Genomic DNA, 18559 nt, shown 5'->3' on the forward strand with positions numbered 1-18559 from the left:
TGTGAACGAGGCGGTTCTGATGTTCTGTTGTGTCTGAGGCCTCTGCAGTAAAACTGTGGCTGGTTAAACAGATAAGTCAAAAAGGACCACAGCACAGTCTTGGGTCAACCTCACATCAGCACCTTCACATATCGGTTTATCAAACAGATAAATGGAGAGACGACACCCAGAGGATGAGAGGTCATCATCAGCTAAAAAGGCCAACTGCAATCTGATGCTCTTACAACATGCTTCATAATATTCTGACAGCCTGATCAGAGGTTTATATTCTCCCTTCAGAAAGACGGATTTGGTATTAACATGTATTTTTATAACTTGGGGCATCACTCTCATGAATCTATGGTTGAGAAAGCGCACGTACCTTGTTCGGGTGTAAGGGTAGGCATTCCAGGACTCCTCTTCAACCCTCAGAGCAGCTTTGGGCAGGATGGAGCGGAACCAGCCAGGAATGTGCATGCCTATGTGGTAGACCTTATGGGTATACTGACCCACCCCACCTGGTCCATCGGTGTAGGGCTTATTCTCAAGGATCTCCACCCCACTTCCTTCACCGCAGCTCTCTTCTCTGCTCTTTTTCTGCAAGTAAAGCAAAAAAAAAAAGGAACTGAAATGACTTTGAACAGTGTTTATATTTACATATGAACTTTTTATATGGACCTGAAAGAGGTGATTAGGTGTGTAGCCGGGCCAGGCTTTCTTGAATGTAAACTTAAGTCGACTTCAACTTGCTTTTCTCCAGACCTCATCGAAAAAAAAGCTTTGAAGGGCCAAGCCAAAGGACCTATGCAGGTGATGTACCGAGATCTTAAAAACATATAGGTATTAAGAATACCTTAATACCTATATTAACTAAACGTGATAACCTTGTCCATCACGTTTAGTTTGAGTATCGTCAGAACGTTGTAAATTTTTTCTTAATAGAATCATGTGATTTAACTCCAGAAAATGTTGAGCAGCATTTAGCACCACATGTTAGCCATGTTAGTCATTTATTCATCTAAACACTTTAGATTTTAAAGCCGAGATTAAAAAAAAGACATGATGTGCAATTTCAATTATTTTAAAGCAAGACTCGTCAAGAAGGCATCACTGCTACATACTGTACAGTAAGTTTCATTTATCAATCTTTGCATCAATTCTAAATAAATCTCATATCTCGAGAAATGTAGAGAAACTTCATTTACTTTTACAATATGCAAGAGAGCTCCCTCACTGGAAAGGAAGTTTTTACTTTTTCAGAAAGGAGTAATGAGTGTTTGATTTGTATACATTAAAACAGATAGCGCAGTTTCACTCTGCTCCAAGTAGAAACGCATAAAAATATCTGGCGCAACAGCCTACATGCTGTATTATTTCATCACAGATGGGCTGAGTCAGTTCTTACAGTGACTGGTCTGACAACACACTCCACAATTATTAGCTTCCTGAGCGCTATGCATCCTCTGAATTGCAAACGAGGAAGCCTAAAAGCAGGTGTACGCAACCGCACCTTTCCCATATTTACATTCCAGGTGCAGAGCGCTGGGGCTGGGTGGAGACAGGAGGTGCAGTTGCTCGGAGTCGCAGCTAGACGAGACAAAGTTTCACAATCAAAGCGGCTCGGAGAAGAATGTGAGGCACGGGCAGAGCAAGGATTGTTGGGAAATCAGTGAAACGGGAAATCTGAACAGCTGAGCAGAGTACAAGTTCTGACAACAGTAGAGAGGGGGTGGGGGGGAAGGCGACTCAGGGATCATAAATGTCAAAGATCCGAAGTCTGCCTCTTTTCTCCAAATCTGCTTGCGAAAGTGGGTCTGTTTTTCAGTCCATTTGCTTGATAACAGCGAGGAAGCTTTCTCCGGTTTGCCACTGATTCAGAGGAGCTGCGAGGAGGAAGTCATGGGGCATCCAGCACTCTGGACCTCATTACCTCTGACAGGTCATTCATTAGCCACTCGCCCTGCTCTCAACAGCTCAGATGCAGTTAGGAAGACAAAACACAGACGCCCCGGCACTGTTGAACCAGCCATACACAAAGCCACTGCCTGAATCCAAACCTACTTTATCTGAGCTCAATGCCGTAATTACAGACTAGCATATGCACATAAAGATTATAAATATTGATGGCGCTTTAAGCCATAACAAAATATGTGTTTAATAAAATTTAGATGGGTTTGATCAGTAGAGAGATCCACATGAATAAAATAAAACATGATCCAACCACTGCTTCATCGTATTCACATTTATTTTTCTCATATTTATTCATCCATATTTATATTCTTATTTCAAATCAGATCAGTCCTGACATGTGACTATAACGTGTTAAACGAAGCGTTACTTTTGGTTTTCTCAATTAAGCACCTTTAAAAACAAAACATAAAAAAAACACACACACACACAAAAAAAACAATGGTCAATGCTGAGCTGCTTCACTCCTTTCACCTCCAGTGAAGGAAGATGCCTGAAGTCAGTCAATATTAAGTTAATTGATAAACAACAGGAAGTTGTTTTCTTTTTCCAGGACTCCTCCCTAAATGCCTTAAAGGAGCATTTTAGAGCCAGAAAACAAACAATAAATTACAAAAACCATTTCCATTCTTGCTCAAAGAAGGTGAGTAATCTAAAAGCACAATTAAGAAACAAAAATCCAAAACAAAACAAAAACCAGCCATTACACAGCCAGGCCTTCTGAAACGGATCTTCACTGACAGATTATAATGTAGTACAACAGGGAAGAAAAGACCAAGTTATAGTGGCCTTTTCGACAGGCCACTAACACCTTTTGACACTGAAAACAACCTTCTGACAGATGCTTTACTAAAGTAAAACAAAAGAGTAAAGCACAAAATGTTTGTGTTCAGAAAAGTGAGACTTTCTGCTGCTTCCACTCACTGTGTTTTACACAACCGCTCCGTGGCTCACAAGTATAAAGCAATCAGATAGCAGAGTTGCAGGGAGAAATGGCCCAGGTCCATTCACATCAGAGTAGCAAAGCATGTCAGAACAGGAGCAGACTGTACCAATGCTTTCAACAAAGTGTGATAGACTGATGATCAGGGTTGGTGGTCCGTACAACACACCGCCACGCTTCAGTGACTTTCAGCTGGGTTTTCAACTGCCTGGTGCCCGCTTCATATTTTTGTATTTTAGACATTTCTCAATTTTTGGACATGAACGTGAATATAACTATGGTGCAATGCAAGTCTGAACAGAGAAGACTAGGAAAACCTTATTATTTCATCGAGCCAGGGAACAACAATTAAAGTTTCTGTGTCAAAAGACACATTTTGTCAGACACACAATCACACGTCTTGATATTTCTTTTTCAAAAAGTGACTGAATATATACGATTGCCACCAAAACACACTATACGTGTTTAGATACCTCTGCAGTGACAGGATGGGAGTCACATCCTGGTTCGTTCTCACCGCTGTCGACTCACTGAGCCATGTTTCCTGTTAGAGATGCACTGAGCTCCAAAGACAAAACAGAAGCCGCAAAGTCGGAACCTGAGCGTTCAGCGCAAGCAGATGAGCCACAGCAGAATGGTCTAATATTTAATCCTGTCTTGATGCATTTTCTCTGCTCATTACTACAAATCCCTGCAGAGCAATGAAGAAATGATCGGCCGGCTATCAAATTAGAAAGTGGCAGAAGGGCAACTGAAATAAGTGGAGATGGAGTGGGCGTGCTGAGCGAGGTGCAGACATGGCTAAGATGTCCTGAGGCCCCGTCTTCATCCATGAGGTCTACAGTGGATTGGCGTCAGGCCGGCCTACGTGTGGCTGCTGCCCTGGTAACCCACAGCAGCGCGAGGCAGGCAAGCGTTCTTCGTTTCTTCCCGTTCTTTCCTCGCAGCCTTGTCTTTTTTTTTTTACCCACCATTTCTTCTTTTCATTCACTCTCTCGTGAGCAAAACCTGACCACCGGCATGCTGCTGATGTCACGGTTGCCATGGTGACAGAAGCCTTACAGCAACGAAGCTGTGTAGAGATGGTGAGGTCAGTGAAAAAGGTAACTATGGGTCGTCGATGTAACAAGGTAAGGCTGCCGGCGGATGCAGTCTGAGTCGCTTTTCCAAAGAGAGACTTGGCGTAAACCCGTTCGCACGCTGCTTGTGTCGGGTTGCCCGTAGAGGGCCCGTCTGGGGACAAAGTGGATCAGAACTAAAATGTTTCGCAGGATTAAAAGCCCACAATTACATTCTCGCTTTTACAAAAAATACTAAAGAAACGAGCGTTGAGTGTTTGAGCCCGTATAAAATGTTCCCTCTCGTGTTTGTCGGAGTGGAAAGACACTTAAGTAAACTCATGCGAGAGCCTAAATGTTGCTTTGTGTTGACTAAAGGAGGAAGTTCATGTTGATTCATTTGATGCTGCTGCACTTTTTCTTTCATTAAACGTTTCCCTGGTTGTTGAGTTTCCTGACAGTCAACGCCTGATCAAACATGACTGTATCTGTCATGCATCATACGATGTACAATATCACCTAACCAGGTCAAGACTGCTGTGCCTCTTGAAAAAAAAACAAAAAAACTCAACGACATGCAGACATTCAGTGTTTCTAAACAAGAGGTAAATAAAATCATTTTTTTAACCACAATCCAAGTTACAATCGGGGTCAAATAACATGATTGTTAAGTAACCCAAGGTTAAATAAGTACAGCTTCATTTGCACAAGTAACAGGAAGGGAAAACAAGTTGTTGAGCAGAATAACTAAAGCTTCACACAGTAATTTTCCTTTTTCCCTTTTCACATTTTGCAATTTTACTACCCCAAACTTCTGTGTCTTTTATTGGGACTTTATGTGATACAACAAGAAAAAGGAGTCCATATTGTGAAATAGATCTTTATTCTGCACTTTTACTCAATAGTTTGTACAGCTACCTTTTCCCTGCAATTACTACTTTGAGTTTTTGTAACATAAAATTTAGGTCTGGACTTCGATTAGGCCATCCCAACACCTGATCTAAACCGTACCACTGCAGCTCTGGTTGTAAGTTCAGGGTCATCACCGGTAAAACTTCACTACAGTCTCAAACCTTTTTAAGCCACTCGCAGGTTAGACTGATTTGTATTTAGCTCCATCCACCGAACCGTCAGCTCTGACCAACTTTTCTGCATCTCCACAGCATGACGCTCACACCACCATGAGCCACCATACAGCATTTTGCATGTAGGCCAAAAGGTTCAAGTTTGTTCTCATTTGATCTTCTTCCACATAATTGCTGTTAGCCGTCATACATGGCTGCTCCTCTGGTTGTAACAATGACTTTCTTCTTGCTACATCATTGTCTCATTCACAAAATTTTCCCAACTGAGCTTTGGATCTCTGCAGCTCCTCCAAAGTTTCTTGACTGCTTCTTTCTTTTTTTTTTTCATCTTCCAGTTGTGCCAAACTATTTACATTCTTGGATGATGGGTGGATCAGGGATCTGTCACACTTCAGAGGCTTGGAATATTGTTTTATAACCTAACTACATAACTTTACTCCTGACCTGTCCACTCTGGTCTTTATGATGCTGTTTGTTCTCTAACAAGAACTCTGAGGTCTTTATGGAAGAGCATTGTTTGTGCTGAGACTAAGTTACAAACTCATTTACTAAGGTACGTGACTACTGAAGACAAATGGGCTGCGATGGATTTTACTTAGGCGTATCAGAGTGAAGTGGGGTAAACAGAGACGCATATGCAGGAAAAATATCTTCAAGCTTTCTTCCAGAAAACAGATGCTACCACTACTTAGTGCTCAATTAGGAGATAAAATCTCAATGATTTCTTTGGTTGACAAAATTTTAATTTTAGAATTTAGGTGGTGTGAATAATTTAGCAAAGCGCTGCAACTTTACACTGAAAATCTGGTCATCCATGTCATCAGTCCTAATCACAGCCATGTCTGGTAGGTAACAGCCGCCCCCATGCACAAACATGCAGTCTGTGCCAATTAAAACCAGCCACCTTAGGAGGTTCAATTGGATAATCTATCAGCCTAAAAGCACTCTTTGTTGTGTGACTCTTTCTGCGTCACACAACTTGTGACCAATCATTCTGTAATCGTGTGAGCTGTTGAAAATTTCCCCCTGCTGGTTTATCTTGTCCTCATTTGCTTCGTTTGGCTCACCACTTTCTTTTTTTTTTTTTCCTACTTTGTCACGTCTGGTGGTTGGTTGGTGTGAGTGTGTAGGTGAAAATTAGGTGGGCCATGTGTTGTGCTGTTACCTCACCTGGATCATGTAGAGCTGGGCAATGCGGTACTCCTCCACACTCAGGGGCATGGGGATGCGATACTCCTTAATGAGCATGGTGAATCTTGGAGCAGATGGGGGGGTGAGGGGGGGGAAATCAGGAAGAAGAGTGACGAGGAAACGGGGAAAAGGGGAGGGAGGGGTGAGGGAAGGGATGGGGAGAGGGAAGAGGAGAAGCTCTGGTTGCTCCTATATGTGACTCGTCAGATCACCGGCTGAAGTCTGCATGGATAGTTCCTGTAGACAGAAGGAAAACACAAACATTTCTTAAATCTAAATAAATTAAAAAAAAAACTTTTCAAAATCAATCTGCATCTTAACACGCCTCTCGTCACTTGAAATAAATTAAAGAGAGCTGCAAACAAGAAAGAAAGAAAAAAAAACATTCCAAAAGCTCACAAGGTGAGAAAGAGGAGAGAGGAACAGGTATGGTTACTCTCTGTTTGGTCCAAGCCTTCGCATCGACGGGAAGCTCTAGCATCTGAGGCATCGTATCTCTAAAAAAACTACCGTTACCTGGATAAAATCCCATTGTTATACAGCAGCCACTGCCCAGTCCACCCCATCGCTCTGGCATCGTCACATGGGGGACCTCACTCAGCAACCGAGGGATTAGCTTAGTGAGGAACTTTACATAACTTTGCACAACCAAGGTTTCACAAATAGCTCCATCCGAGTTACACAAACCTTTGTTTTCCCAACCACTGGGCAGATAGAGGTAGGTGTGCGCTATACATGTGCAGCGTGTGGGTGGCGTGAGTTGCAGAAGTCTGCTTTAAGCAGTGCAGAAATACCATCTCTCCTAAGCCAAGTTTGTACAAATAAAGACCATATCTGTGCAGAGCCGTGGCGCATATAAGTTTATCTCAGTGAAGCCTCCTAAATGTCAGCCAAGGTAACACGTCAACTGAAGAGGAGTCGATGCAAAAAGAGCGATACTCATCAGGGGAAGGAACGGTGCAGACCAAATAAGTAAAGCTAGTACAAGGACACATTTTTTTTTAGCTCAGAAAGGTGAAGCTACTGGCAGAAAAAACAGGCCAGGCCACAGTCACCTTTTATATTCTCCAACTTAGAAAGTTTGGATTTCATCACAAAGTTATTTCAGCAATTTCTTCAGAAAACGAAACTCGTACATGGACTCATTGTGTGGAGTGAAATATTGGAAGCAGGTATTTCTATCTATTTTTGACGAATACAACTAGTGAAATCCAAAATTCAGCTCACGAAAAACCAGAATGTAGCATGAAAGTAATTAAAATGGGCTTTTTAACACTGACATGTTATAGTATGATCAAGAGGAGGACTGCTGAGTCGGCATGTGTCAAGACGACACACCAACGCTCTTCAAAAGGAGGGGAAGCCTCAAAAAGTCGCTTTTATAGAAGCTGGTTGAGTGAGGAGTGCAGCTGGAGTCGAGAGCCTCACAGCAGAGGACGTGGCACTCTGTGGCATGCCTCAGACAAAAACCGGTCCTGAACCTGAGACATCAGGAACATCTGGGCTAAAGAGAAAGAGGACTTGTATTTTTCTCAGTCCTCTTTTGGACTTTTTATACGGAGATCACTGCCCAAGAGTCAGATGGAAGAGTGGAGACAGACAGAATCCAAGCTGATCAAGGTTCACATTTTTTTATATTATTGCATTAAAAAATATTTTTTTATTGATCTTATATAAACATCAACTTGTCTGAGAAACTGAATTTGTGGTTTTTCATTAGCTGTGAGGTATAAATCATCAAAAGTATGTAAAAAAAAATGCTTTAAATATATCACTCTGTTCAAATCCTCTAATATGCAATTATGTGTTTTTTTTTAAAGCAGAGGTGATATGACAAATTGTCTTTTTTGAGCTGCAGTATCCAGGCTCAGCTCCACCAGACTAGCGGCAGCAGCAACTAGCAAACATCTGGTGGAACAGCACATCTCTAGACCTCATTATGCAAAATATTTCTCAGTCCAACACGCTTAAGAACAGTTGTAAATGGCATAATGGAGGAGCATTGTTGTGATGATGTACTGAAGGTGGAACGTTAGGAAGAATAGGAACTTCTTAAACAGACAGAAGCCCATTTTCAAAGCATCAAATTGCATTTTTGTGCTATAAATCACACTATGTGCATGGCAAATACATAACACATAATTACTGAAATAATTATATTCTAATTCATTAAGATGTACATAATGTATTAAACAGAAGAGCTCCAGCAAAAGAGCAGAAACTGAGAGAATTGGTCAAGCTGAACATAATAAAAGAAAATGAACCAGAACAATGAAAGCTGAAGTCAATATCATGTCACAGCTTACATTTCGGTGGGAAAATTTGACAACACAGGCTTACATAACCACGATCTTAACTAATATCTGACCTATGGCAGCAGCTGGACAAAGCTCTGGAGCTTAGCCATTCGGTGTAATCACTCTAATTACACTAATATTCCCAGCGCGTCACTTACCCAGCAAGCAAAGAGCAGCTCCTGGTGTAACCAATATTCCTGTTCCTCCTCCTATTGACTGCTAGCTCCTGCAACACCACACTGAAAACAAATCTAGCTAACAAGCTCGCTCATGTACCACAGCAACAAAAGCATGACCGATTTCTCCACAGCGATCTGGTTGAAGGAGCACTTACATTTTGTTCTACTGTATGCATTTTTCATGCGGAGACCTCTTTGGTTTACACGCAGGAACAATGCTGCAGGAAAATCGGAGCAGAACGCCACGCTTTGCTGAAAATAACTGCACTCTTGGGAAACACTTGGAGAAAACTAGGCTAGCTGTAGAGGCCCTGAAGAAAAGCCGGTGGCCTCACAGCCAGAAAGGTCTTCAGAAATGGGGACCAAGCTTAGGAGAGGAAGGTCAACGCTTCAGCCTTCACCTGAAAACTTAAAAATGTCTCAACAAATTCTTGTTGCTGAGTATTTTTGCTTTCGCCAGCAAGGCGAACACATCTGCACATCACGCAGTGGAAAATGTCAAACCAAATGCTGCTACTAACGTCTAACGTGTCGAAGCCTGACCACAGGAAACCCCAGCTCTAGTCAAAGACAGGCAGCCGCCTGAAAGGAAGTGACGCTAGGAATTTAGAAGAATAAAAATAGGAGTAAAAGCAAATCTGGTCTCGATCTGTCCACCAGGAAACATCTGGGGTTCTAGTAAAGTCCAGGGATTTGTAGAGACACTGAAGCAGTTCAGTCATTCCACCAAGCTACATTTTTCATTAAAGGCTCACTTTTGGTTAGACCTGAACAGAAACAATAAATCCAAAAGAACCAACGTAAAACCATGAGATGATCTTTCTAATAAAACATGTATTTGTTTATTATTGGGTGGAGGAAAGCTGAGACAGACGACCAGTAACATCACAGACAACGGAGACACACCAGGACAAACAAGCAGATAAACACAGACACACCTGGGAGTGACTTAGAACCATAAAGAAGTGCATGGTGACTGTTGGAGGAAACAGGAGTGCCTGGGACAAAAACCCTCACATGTGACATGAGAACATGCAAACCACCCACAGAAAGGTTACAACCCACAGCTGAATGATCAAGAGATTTGCTGTGAGACAAGAGTGCAGCAAGAATCCCTTAAAATAATAATAATAATAATAATAATAATAATAATAAACAGATTATAGTAGAAGGGCAAATGCAGCTTCACAACAGGATGGAGCTCTGGGTAGAGAGCCATAATATGAACAACAGCCACTTTATGAAATAAAGTACTTTTTTGTTTTTATTTTCGACTAAACAAGATTCAATTTGATGTACTAATAAATATATGAAGTATTTTCTTACTGGCTCAATAAAATACATTTTATTATTATATAATTCAAGTCTGGGCTCCATTTGTAAACTAAAGGAAGCAACGAAACAGGATGGACAAAAAAAAATCTACCTTCAACCTTTAGCTTTTTTTTAATAGCTGTATTTAAACACTTATAGTTTTTTAAGTTTCTTTTACTGATGCTGTTCAGATTAAAACCATCTCAGGATATAGATGCACCAAGTTGTCTTCAAACAGCGTTTGCTCTTTCGGATGTGAACCTGTTTGCTTGCCCTCTCTTACTTTGGAGTTCAACACCGATGCTGTGCACAGCACTGGATGTGCGCTGGTCTATCCACCAGCGTCCTCCGGAGAGGACTGGCACCACGCTTGACCCAGAAAAAAAAAAAAAAGGAAAAAAAAAAAAAGGCACTCACACACACGCAGCTTAAAAATAGCTCAGTCACAATAATCCAAGCATACGCAAGCAGAGTGCCTGACGTTCGTTCAGAGAATATGTTCATTCCCGTCTAAAAATACAGTCTCTGCCCCCTTCTAGGCAGTGACGCAACAACGGCACACGCCAGTGCACAGGGCTCATCACAAAGCAGGCTCCAATGTTTCTGCTCCCGATTTCAACAAACCGAAGCCAACTATAACTACTGCATACTTTGTCCTTTGGGTTGAGTTTTATTCTTCCTCCCACTCTTGTTCCTGCAGGTTATTAAAAAGTGCAACCTGAGGCAGGACCAAGCACCAGAAGGTGCATAAAACTACTGAGAATTGGGCATTAAAGATCACAAATAACTTCTTTGAAGGAATTTGTCACAAATCGGAGGACATCTGCAGACAGCACTGGATGAAATATGTGGCAGCAAGAAATTTAAGTGACATAGAAGAGAAGCAGCTTTTTTTTTCCAGAAAATGAAAAAGCCACATTTTCCATTACATACAACTCTTTGCCCTTTCGGTCTGTCCTTTACCACGATGATGTCAAGTTGCATTAAAATATCTGTCTGTGAAGGCAGCATATGACATAAGACAGGGGGAATATATGCACAGCAGAGAGGATGCATGCCCCAGGATAAGGAGCAGCAGCTGGGCTTTGTCGTCAAAGGAAGAGCCAAAGACCTCTGGAGGGCAGAGGGAGATGGAGGAGCGAAGAACTTTGGTGAATCCTTCAGGAGTTAGAAGAGCAGAGGCTTCATGCAGGCTGAACTTCTTCAAAAGTGGAAACCGTAAGCAAATAGTCACCCACTGCGTTGGCCTTAAAGGAAAGTACATATCAGGCATCGCCAGCCCAAAGCAGCAGCTCTGACCTGCTGATTGAGATTTTTAGGAGTTTTATATCCTATAAAAAAGGAAGGAATTTCTTCTGCTTTTTGAGATTTTTTTAGCACGACCGACCTGTCTAAGAGGGGACGTCACAGCGTCCCAATCAGACAAAAATCTGACTTTGACTAGCCCACTCCAAAATCTTTCATCAGGAAAGTAGCCCCAAACCATCATAGCATCAACACCATGTGTTAATATCAGTAAGAAGTTCTTTGAAAAAAACATTTAAAAAATCATTGTGTTAGATTTAAACCAGATATAAGGAGCTTTTGACACACTTCTTCCAAATAAAATTATAACTTTCGTCTCCGGATTCCTCAAACATTAGAAGGATCTGTGTGCCCTTTGTCAGCAGTTTCTTTTTATTAATAAATTGCAACCACAAACTTTTAATTCAGGCAATTAGAAAAAATATACGTAATCTTTTATCACCTGTTTCTCCGATGTTTTTAGATCAGGGCTTAATGTGTCGATTTATGTTGTCAGATTGTTTTTATTTTACAGGTCAGGCAGTAATCAGACCTTTCTTTGATATAAGCTCTAAATAACAGGAAGAAGAAATGCGTAAGGAACCAAAACTATTTTTCAAAGCACTACTTGTCCCTATCCATTACATCATTTTTATTGCATAAAACATTTATTCATAATAATAAATGCTGTTGCTATAGACCAAGACAAGTTTGAGTTCTAAGTTTCGATGGATTCAATATATAAGATTTTTTATTATTAATTAATTCACCAATTACCAGCTGGAGACGTTCAAGGGATAATTGGCCAGTTCCAGTTTCTGTCTTATAAATTGGGACATCTCGAGCCAAAAGGAAAGGTAAAAATAAAATGCAGTCTACGTTAATTAAAATGTCTAACACAAAAAAATAAAGGAGTTCTTCTGTTTGACGTAGGACAGAACTGATTTATGACTTGAGAGCCTTGATCTCTTTTCAGAGACACTGCCTACTTTAGTCTTTAAATATAAATCTATTAAAAGCTTCATGTTATCAACCTTTAACTGGATCCTTTGATAAATCCAAAGAAAATAGAATATTTACAAGCGGAGTGGAAAAGAGTTAGGGTGGACAAAGACCAAGTTTTCCTTTGTTTCACTTCAGTAAAGCACTGAATAAGTGAGCAAACTTTTCCCTTTGCTCACTTATTCAGTTTAAGAGGCAGCCAGGATTCTTTGTTTGCAGCTGAAATGATAATCTATACTAACTCTGAGGCTTTAAAACTCATGAATGTCCTTCAGATGTAATAAAGTGAGACCTGAATGAAAAGCTTCAGTGACATGCAGAGGGAAACTGTTAGTAACCTATCATCTTCAGGAATTTACAGTAAACATGCGAAGCTCCTTTAATACCCTGTAAGTTGGTCACTGTCCCTCTTGTTCCCATGCCCTTCAGCAAGAATTGGATGCGCAATGTGCCCTTGTTCTTTACTTATCCTGGCAGTGCAAAGGGAAAGCTAAAAATACTTGATACCCTGTGTGCATCTCCTCCACCGTGTTCCTTCTCCTCATCCTCTCTTCCTCCCACAGCAACTCGGTGAGAGCTGTTTCTAGAAACGCTCCAAAGATGGGGAGGAAATGAACGAAGAAACCACAGGAGAGAGGGAATCTAAACCTCAAGTGCTAAAAGCAAACTAGTCTAACATAATCAAATCAATCTTAGCTATAACTTTCTTTATGAAGATGACATTTGAATATATGTCATTAATTTTAATACATCCTGGGGAATATAAATGCAAGTCACAACTTGTCCCTTCGTATGACGGTGTCACATGGTTACACAGGCAGATCTCAAAAGCAGCAACTATCTGGTGAATATAGTCAACAGATATTGAATTAGAATCTTACATGACATAATAGAGACATATTATGTTATGGCCACACTATGGTCACCATGAAGTCAGCTGACATTTGTCCAGCTGACAGTTAATGGCATTTACACGTGGAAGGAAAGCCACAAAGCTCTTTGTTAAACTGTTTCAGTTCAGGGAGAGCTTTCAATTAGTGGAAGAAAGAAGTATGTTATAAAAGGTGCTTACAAGCAGCAGAGATGAGAATAGCTTTGAATGTATTGTGACATTAAGCCCAAGGGGAAGATGAGACATCTCAACAGAGCAAAATGAAGTCCATGTCACTCCACATTGCTGCAGTAATTCATGTCAAATACACTGACCAGGTGTTTTTGTTTTTTTTTTTGTTTTTTTTTTTTTGTAAACCTGAAATTTTCTTCAAATATTACATTTTGGATTTTATTAGTTGCAACCCATAAAGCCCCCTAAAATGACCAGAAACCACGGGGGTGAAATGTTTCAAGAATTAATCTCTCTTAAGGTTTTATGGCCAACTGTTCTTGAAAATCAATATTGGATGAGACTATGAGGAAAAAAATAATAATACAGAACTGTTATGTAATGGCCTACACATCACTAGAAAGACTGCTGACTTGACAGTTGTCCAGCAGACAGTCGCTGACAACACGACGGGACATTTGTGGCTTAAGACTCTGGCTGTTCACAGATTGCTCCATCCAAACAGAGGCTTCAAAGAAAAAAAATAAATAAATAAGCGTTGTAGAAAAAGAAATTCGAGCAACAGACACGACCACAATACTGAGAGGATGCTATGGTCGTAAAGACGTGCTGAAGGCGACTATTAACCTGGGATTCCCTGAAGCCTGATTGCCTCTATCCCATGCTGAATTGATGCAGAAATTCATGCAAGAAAAGAGGAAAAAAATACTGGGAACATGCGCTTCACAGTAGACTCACATTTATTTATTTATTTATTTATTTTACATGTCCATGTGCATTTTTTTAATTTTCTATTTCAAAAACTGCACATTAGGCTTTTATTAAGTCTTAATCATTAAAATTATGTAAGTAGCAATCATAAAAATTAATTTAAATATGCTTAAAATCCCCCTCTGTGTGTGTGACGTATCTATGAGTTTTAGTTTTTGAATAAAATTTGTAAAACAAATGAACTTTTCAATGACATTCTACTTCAATGAGATGCACCTGTAGAAGCTGCAAATAAAACATGCCTGTTGCAACGTCAGAAATAGTTTTAGAAAGTACTCGACAAAAAACAAATAAGTAAGTGGGTAGTTATTTCCTCAACGAACTGCAGAAGATATTTATGGTAAAGATGAGGCGACACAGGCCAGATGAGTGAATCTCAATGAGTCACACCGAAGCTCCGAGGGAGTGGAGAATATAACAAGTTTTAGATTGGATAACCCAGCAACCGTCTAATTAAATTCAGCACAAATAAAATCTGTTGCCTTCAAGTGACTACTGAAAACTTCAATCTGCTTTGAAAATTGGAGTAATTGTTTTTTATCTGTCTCAGCGGCGCTCGTCGGCCCGGCATTTCGCACCAACGCCGCCTCCAATAAACACGGCGCTTCGCTCCGATATCCAAAATTAGACAACCTGAGATGCAAATGATGCTTAGATTAATCAGTAATGTGCCCAGGTTAAACGGGGACCCCCTCCCCTCGCTCTCGTTCTGAACGAGCACTCAGTCGGCCTAAATGAATTGCGCAGAGAGCGCTCTTACATAACTGCAGCAGATACAGGAAAGGAAAGCATTTTGCCCATTCCATTAACTAATTCGTGCAGCCCACAGGCCCACGGGGCTGGAAACGCTTTTGTACTTTTAGGAAATGTCTCTCAGACGTCTCCATCAGACAAACCGGTAGCAACAGGACGCTGCTGACTCAAACTGAGGCTTTTCTTGCTAATGTGGAGCCAGTGGTGACTTCATTCTCACCACTGGCAACACAGAAAAAGCATGCCATGATGACTTTAAAGTATAAAAGCAAACAGATCCCATGTCACTGGCGATCTCTTACGAGGACGCGAAGGAGCTCCGACTGTAAGACACAGAACTGATGAAAGGCTTTTATTTGCATAGCACATTCTTCAGCAACAAATTCAAACAGCTTGCTATCTCTGATGTGGCAGAGATACCAACTCGATGCCATCGCGGCAGTTAAACAAGCTGGAATTAAACAAAGAATAGTTGACTTCTAATAAAACCAGCACCGCTAAATGTTAGATGCTTATGAGTTCTGAGAGGATGCCATTTCCAACATAACCCTAAAAGGCAATAGGTTTGTGTAAAAACACAGATACAAAAAGTAACAAGCAGCAGCCTGTAATAGATTTTCTTTAACAAACTCCCAATAGCACAAATATCAGGCACTCATAATGGCTCATCCCCACCAGGGCCAGCCCAAGGTTGGAGAGGGACTTGAGCAGAACTAGATTTGAGGCCCCTCCTCCTTTTAGCATCACCACCATTCAAAGTACCTAAGCACCGATGTGGTATAATCTCAGAGAGGTGCCCAATTTAATTGGCTGAGCAATCACAGTTCATTGGTAATTAGTTACAGATGACCCTCTCCAATCCATGGTTGAGTGAATATTTCTGTGAAATGCAACACCAAATTATTTGCATATTTGTTTTCTTATAGAACATCTAAAGTATTTTGGGGGGAGGGAAATGCAGTATGGAAGCCACTTTGCTTTTCTTAACAGGAACCCAGTCTGTTCCAGTCGTATCATAATACAGAACTGCAACTTACTAGAAAGCAAGGTGTTCTGCTCCAGACATAGCCAAGATAAGGAAGGATGAAACCTGACCACCACTGAACGAGACACAAATTCAAACATCAAGGTTTAATTAACATTAACTGCAAAATCTACTGCTGGTTTTAAAGTCTTTTGTTTTTCCAAGCAGTGGGACAGAACAAAGGCTGCATCTTTCAAGAAGACCAAGAGGAACCAAAGTCAAATTCCTTGCTTGTGTGTACAAACGTGGTGAATAAAGCTGATCCTGATTATTTTTCTGCAGGATTTTTATGCTCTATTCGATGTATCAAAGTACTCCACTGCGAGCCACACAGTGTAGGACTTTCAAGATGAAAGAATAATTCAGCACCGCTAAATGTTAGCGGTGCTGGTTTCTCACATTAACTAACCCTATTGAGAACTGGTGGGGTCTGTCTTAAATGGGAGATTTTCAGTAAAGGAAAACAATCCGTCCCTCACAGTAGCATCTGAGAGGCCGTGCTTGCTGCTGCTGCACATAAAGTTGATCATCAGCAGATCCAGAAACTGACTTGATTCCATAAATGGAAACCTTTTAAACCTTTGTAACTCTTATGCAAGGTTTTATAAAGAGTCATCACTGATGTTGATGGGTGGAGGCCAGAAGGACCCCATGTAGCAGTCAATATTACAGCGGTCAAGAAGCCACTGACTGATGATACTGTTTTGGTGTAAGACAGTCTGCTGAAGAGGAAGCTCAGGAGTCAGGATTGCCTATTTATTTTATGAAGCATCCAGAGGCTCCAGGAAAGATCCAGCATCCTTTATCAGCTTGTTGAGCTTTTTAAGTCACCGACTCTGAGGCTGCTACCCCAACAGATGATGGCATGAGGAGACTGCACTCTCCAAAACAGACTTAGAGAAGATCTGAACCATCTGGTGCAGAATCACACAAAACTGCTCCACGCAGGCCTTCAGGACTCTGGGCTTGACACCATCTTGTCTCGCCATCTTGTTCTGGCTCAGTCTCTCCAGTTGCCTCTTCTCGTGACTTCTAGAAACTGACGGGGAGGAGGGGAAGTCGAAAGGAGCACCAGCATATCCTGATTTGGCTAAAAACAATGATGATGAAGCAGCAGGATACATGCCAGAGAGGGAAGATAACATATTTGAGGTGTGACAGGAAAGTTGTGGGTCAAGTGTGAGTGAGAAGTCTCTTTGGCAGGGGCAGAAGAAGAGAGTGCCGAGTTTCTTCCTGAAATGAACCTGTTGAAGAATGTTACTTCATTGGCTCTATCCAGACTTCAGTTTATCTGATCCTTATTTAGCTAGAAGCCTGTGGTATCTTCATTATCACCGACTACACACATCTTAAATCGTTCTGCTGATGCTTGAACTCCAGCTACCGCCTGCAAGCCTTTTTTCTTATTCGGCCGTTCTTTCAGGTTACTGGTGACCCAGAGTTGGTCACTGATGAAGCATGTCTCCGCTCTGGTGGGGAAGGTGTTGTCCACATGACGCGTTTGGCAGAATGCATCCCAGTCTAAAGCCTCCAAACAACCCTGCAAAGCTTCTTTAACTTCCTAAGTTCGTCTTCTCACAATTATTTTCATTACAAATTGCCTCTGAACGAGGAGTTTATATGGTATGAGCACAGAAAACAAAATCTAATTAGCCAAGAGGAGGTCTTGCAACACAAGTGTATGTATTCCTGACATTTGCATAAAACAAACCCAACATCATTTTCGCTGGCAGAGCAGCTGACAAACTGTTGAAACAGTAGAAGTGTAGCCGAGACTGAGGCATGGTTAAAATCTTCACATAATCCCACAAATGCAATAAGGTCTTGTGTCTGTAGCTAAGCAACAACTGACCTGGTGACAACACAGGCAGAGTTGGCAACAGCTAATTGAGCTAATATAACACTAGTGAACTCTCTTCTTTAATAATATGGACAAAAAAAACTTCCAGTTGAATGTCCAGACTACATAAACAACATGCTCTGGATTACACATCCGGTGTTGAAAAATTGATCTGTTGGAAGGAAAGACGGAGAAATGTTGGGATCAGAGATACCATCCCTCAGCCAAGTCTTAGTGAAACATGTGAAACTTCATTCCTGATTCTGTGGTTGGATCCTTGTCATTGGTTTGATTCCCCATTTAACTCATTCAGGATTTTCAGTCGTTCAGGTACTATTTCAGTCTTTGAAATGTTGGAAAGCTGCTCTTTCAAAGGAATAGTTAAAAATCGACAATCAATAGGGGTATCAATAATTGTGCTCTTGGTGATTTTGATTAAAAAAACAATTATTTTTTTTACTTATTTCTCAAATCAAAGAATGCGTTTTTCAAAATAATGAAGAAAAAAAAAGTGATACTGCAACAAAAAAGTAATAATTACACTACAATGTGGAAAACTGATTTTAAGGCGTCTTGCACAATTCTACCAGTGGTGCCAATAAATGTGTCTGACAAGATATATATATAGCCATAAATCACCGAGCTCTCTCTCAAATCAAATTTTAATTTTTCAACTGAGGGTTACACCTAATAAAACTTGTAAAGACATTATTTTTTTCCCACGGCCATATTGTATTCTGTTTCCTGTTGTTTTATCCTCTTCATCATTGCTTCAATTGGGTTGGGGTTACCATGGAGACACAGTGGG

The 18559-nt window shown here is 40.9% G+C and overlaps 1 protein-coding gene across 8 annotated transcripts in view; it reads right to left on the reverse strand.

The window, feature by feature from the left end:
* Window positions 1-18559, reverse strand: part of LOC103151871 (membrane-associated phosphatidylinositol transfer protein 2-like) — a 127266-nt gene that overhangs the window by 24434 nt on the left and 84273 nt on the right. For all 8 annotated transcript variants that reach the window (XM_016681779.1, XM_016681778.1, XM_007572130.2 and 5 more), the window contains exons 2-3: window positions 6204-6461; window positions 362-576 (exon numbers count right to left, since the gene is read on the reverse strand). In XM_016681779.1, coding sequence (XP_016537265.1) covers window positions 362-576; window positions 6204-6281 — 293 coding nt within the window. In that variant the 5' untranslated portion in view covers window positions 6282-6461. The remainder of the gene's footprint in view (window positions 1-361; window positions 577-6203; window positions 6462-18559) is intronic.

Source organism: Poecilia formosa, unplaced genomic scaffold (assembly GCF_000485575.1).
Source record: "Poecilia formosa unplaced genomic scaffold, Poecilia_formosa-5.1.2 Scaffold295, whole genome shotgun sequence".
NCBI classification, from domain to species: domain Eukaryota; kingdom Metazoa; phylum Chordata; class Actinopteri; order Cyprinodontiformes; family Poeciliidae; genus Poecilia; species Poecilia formosa.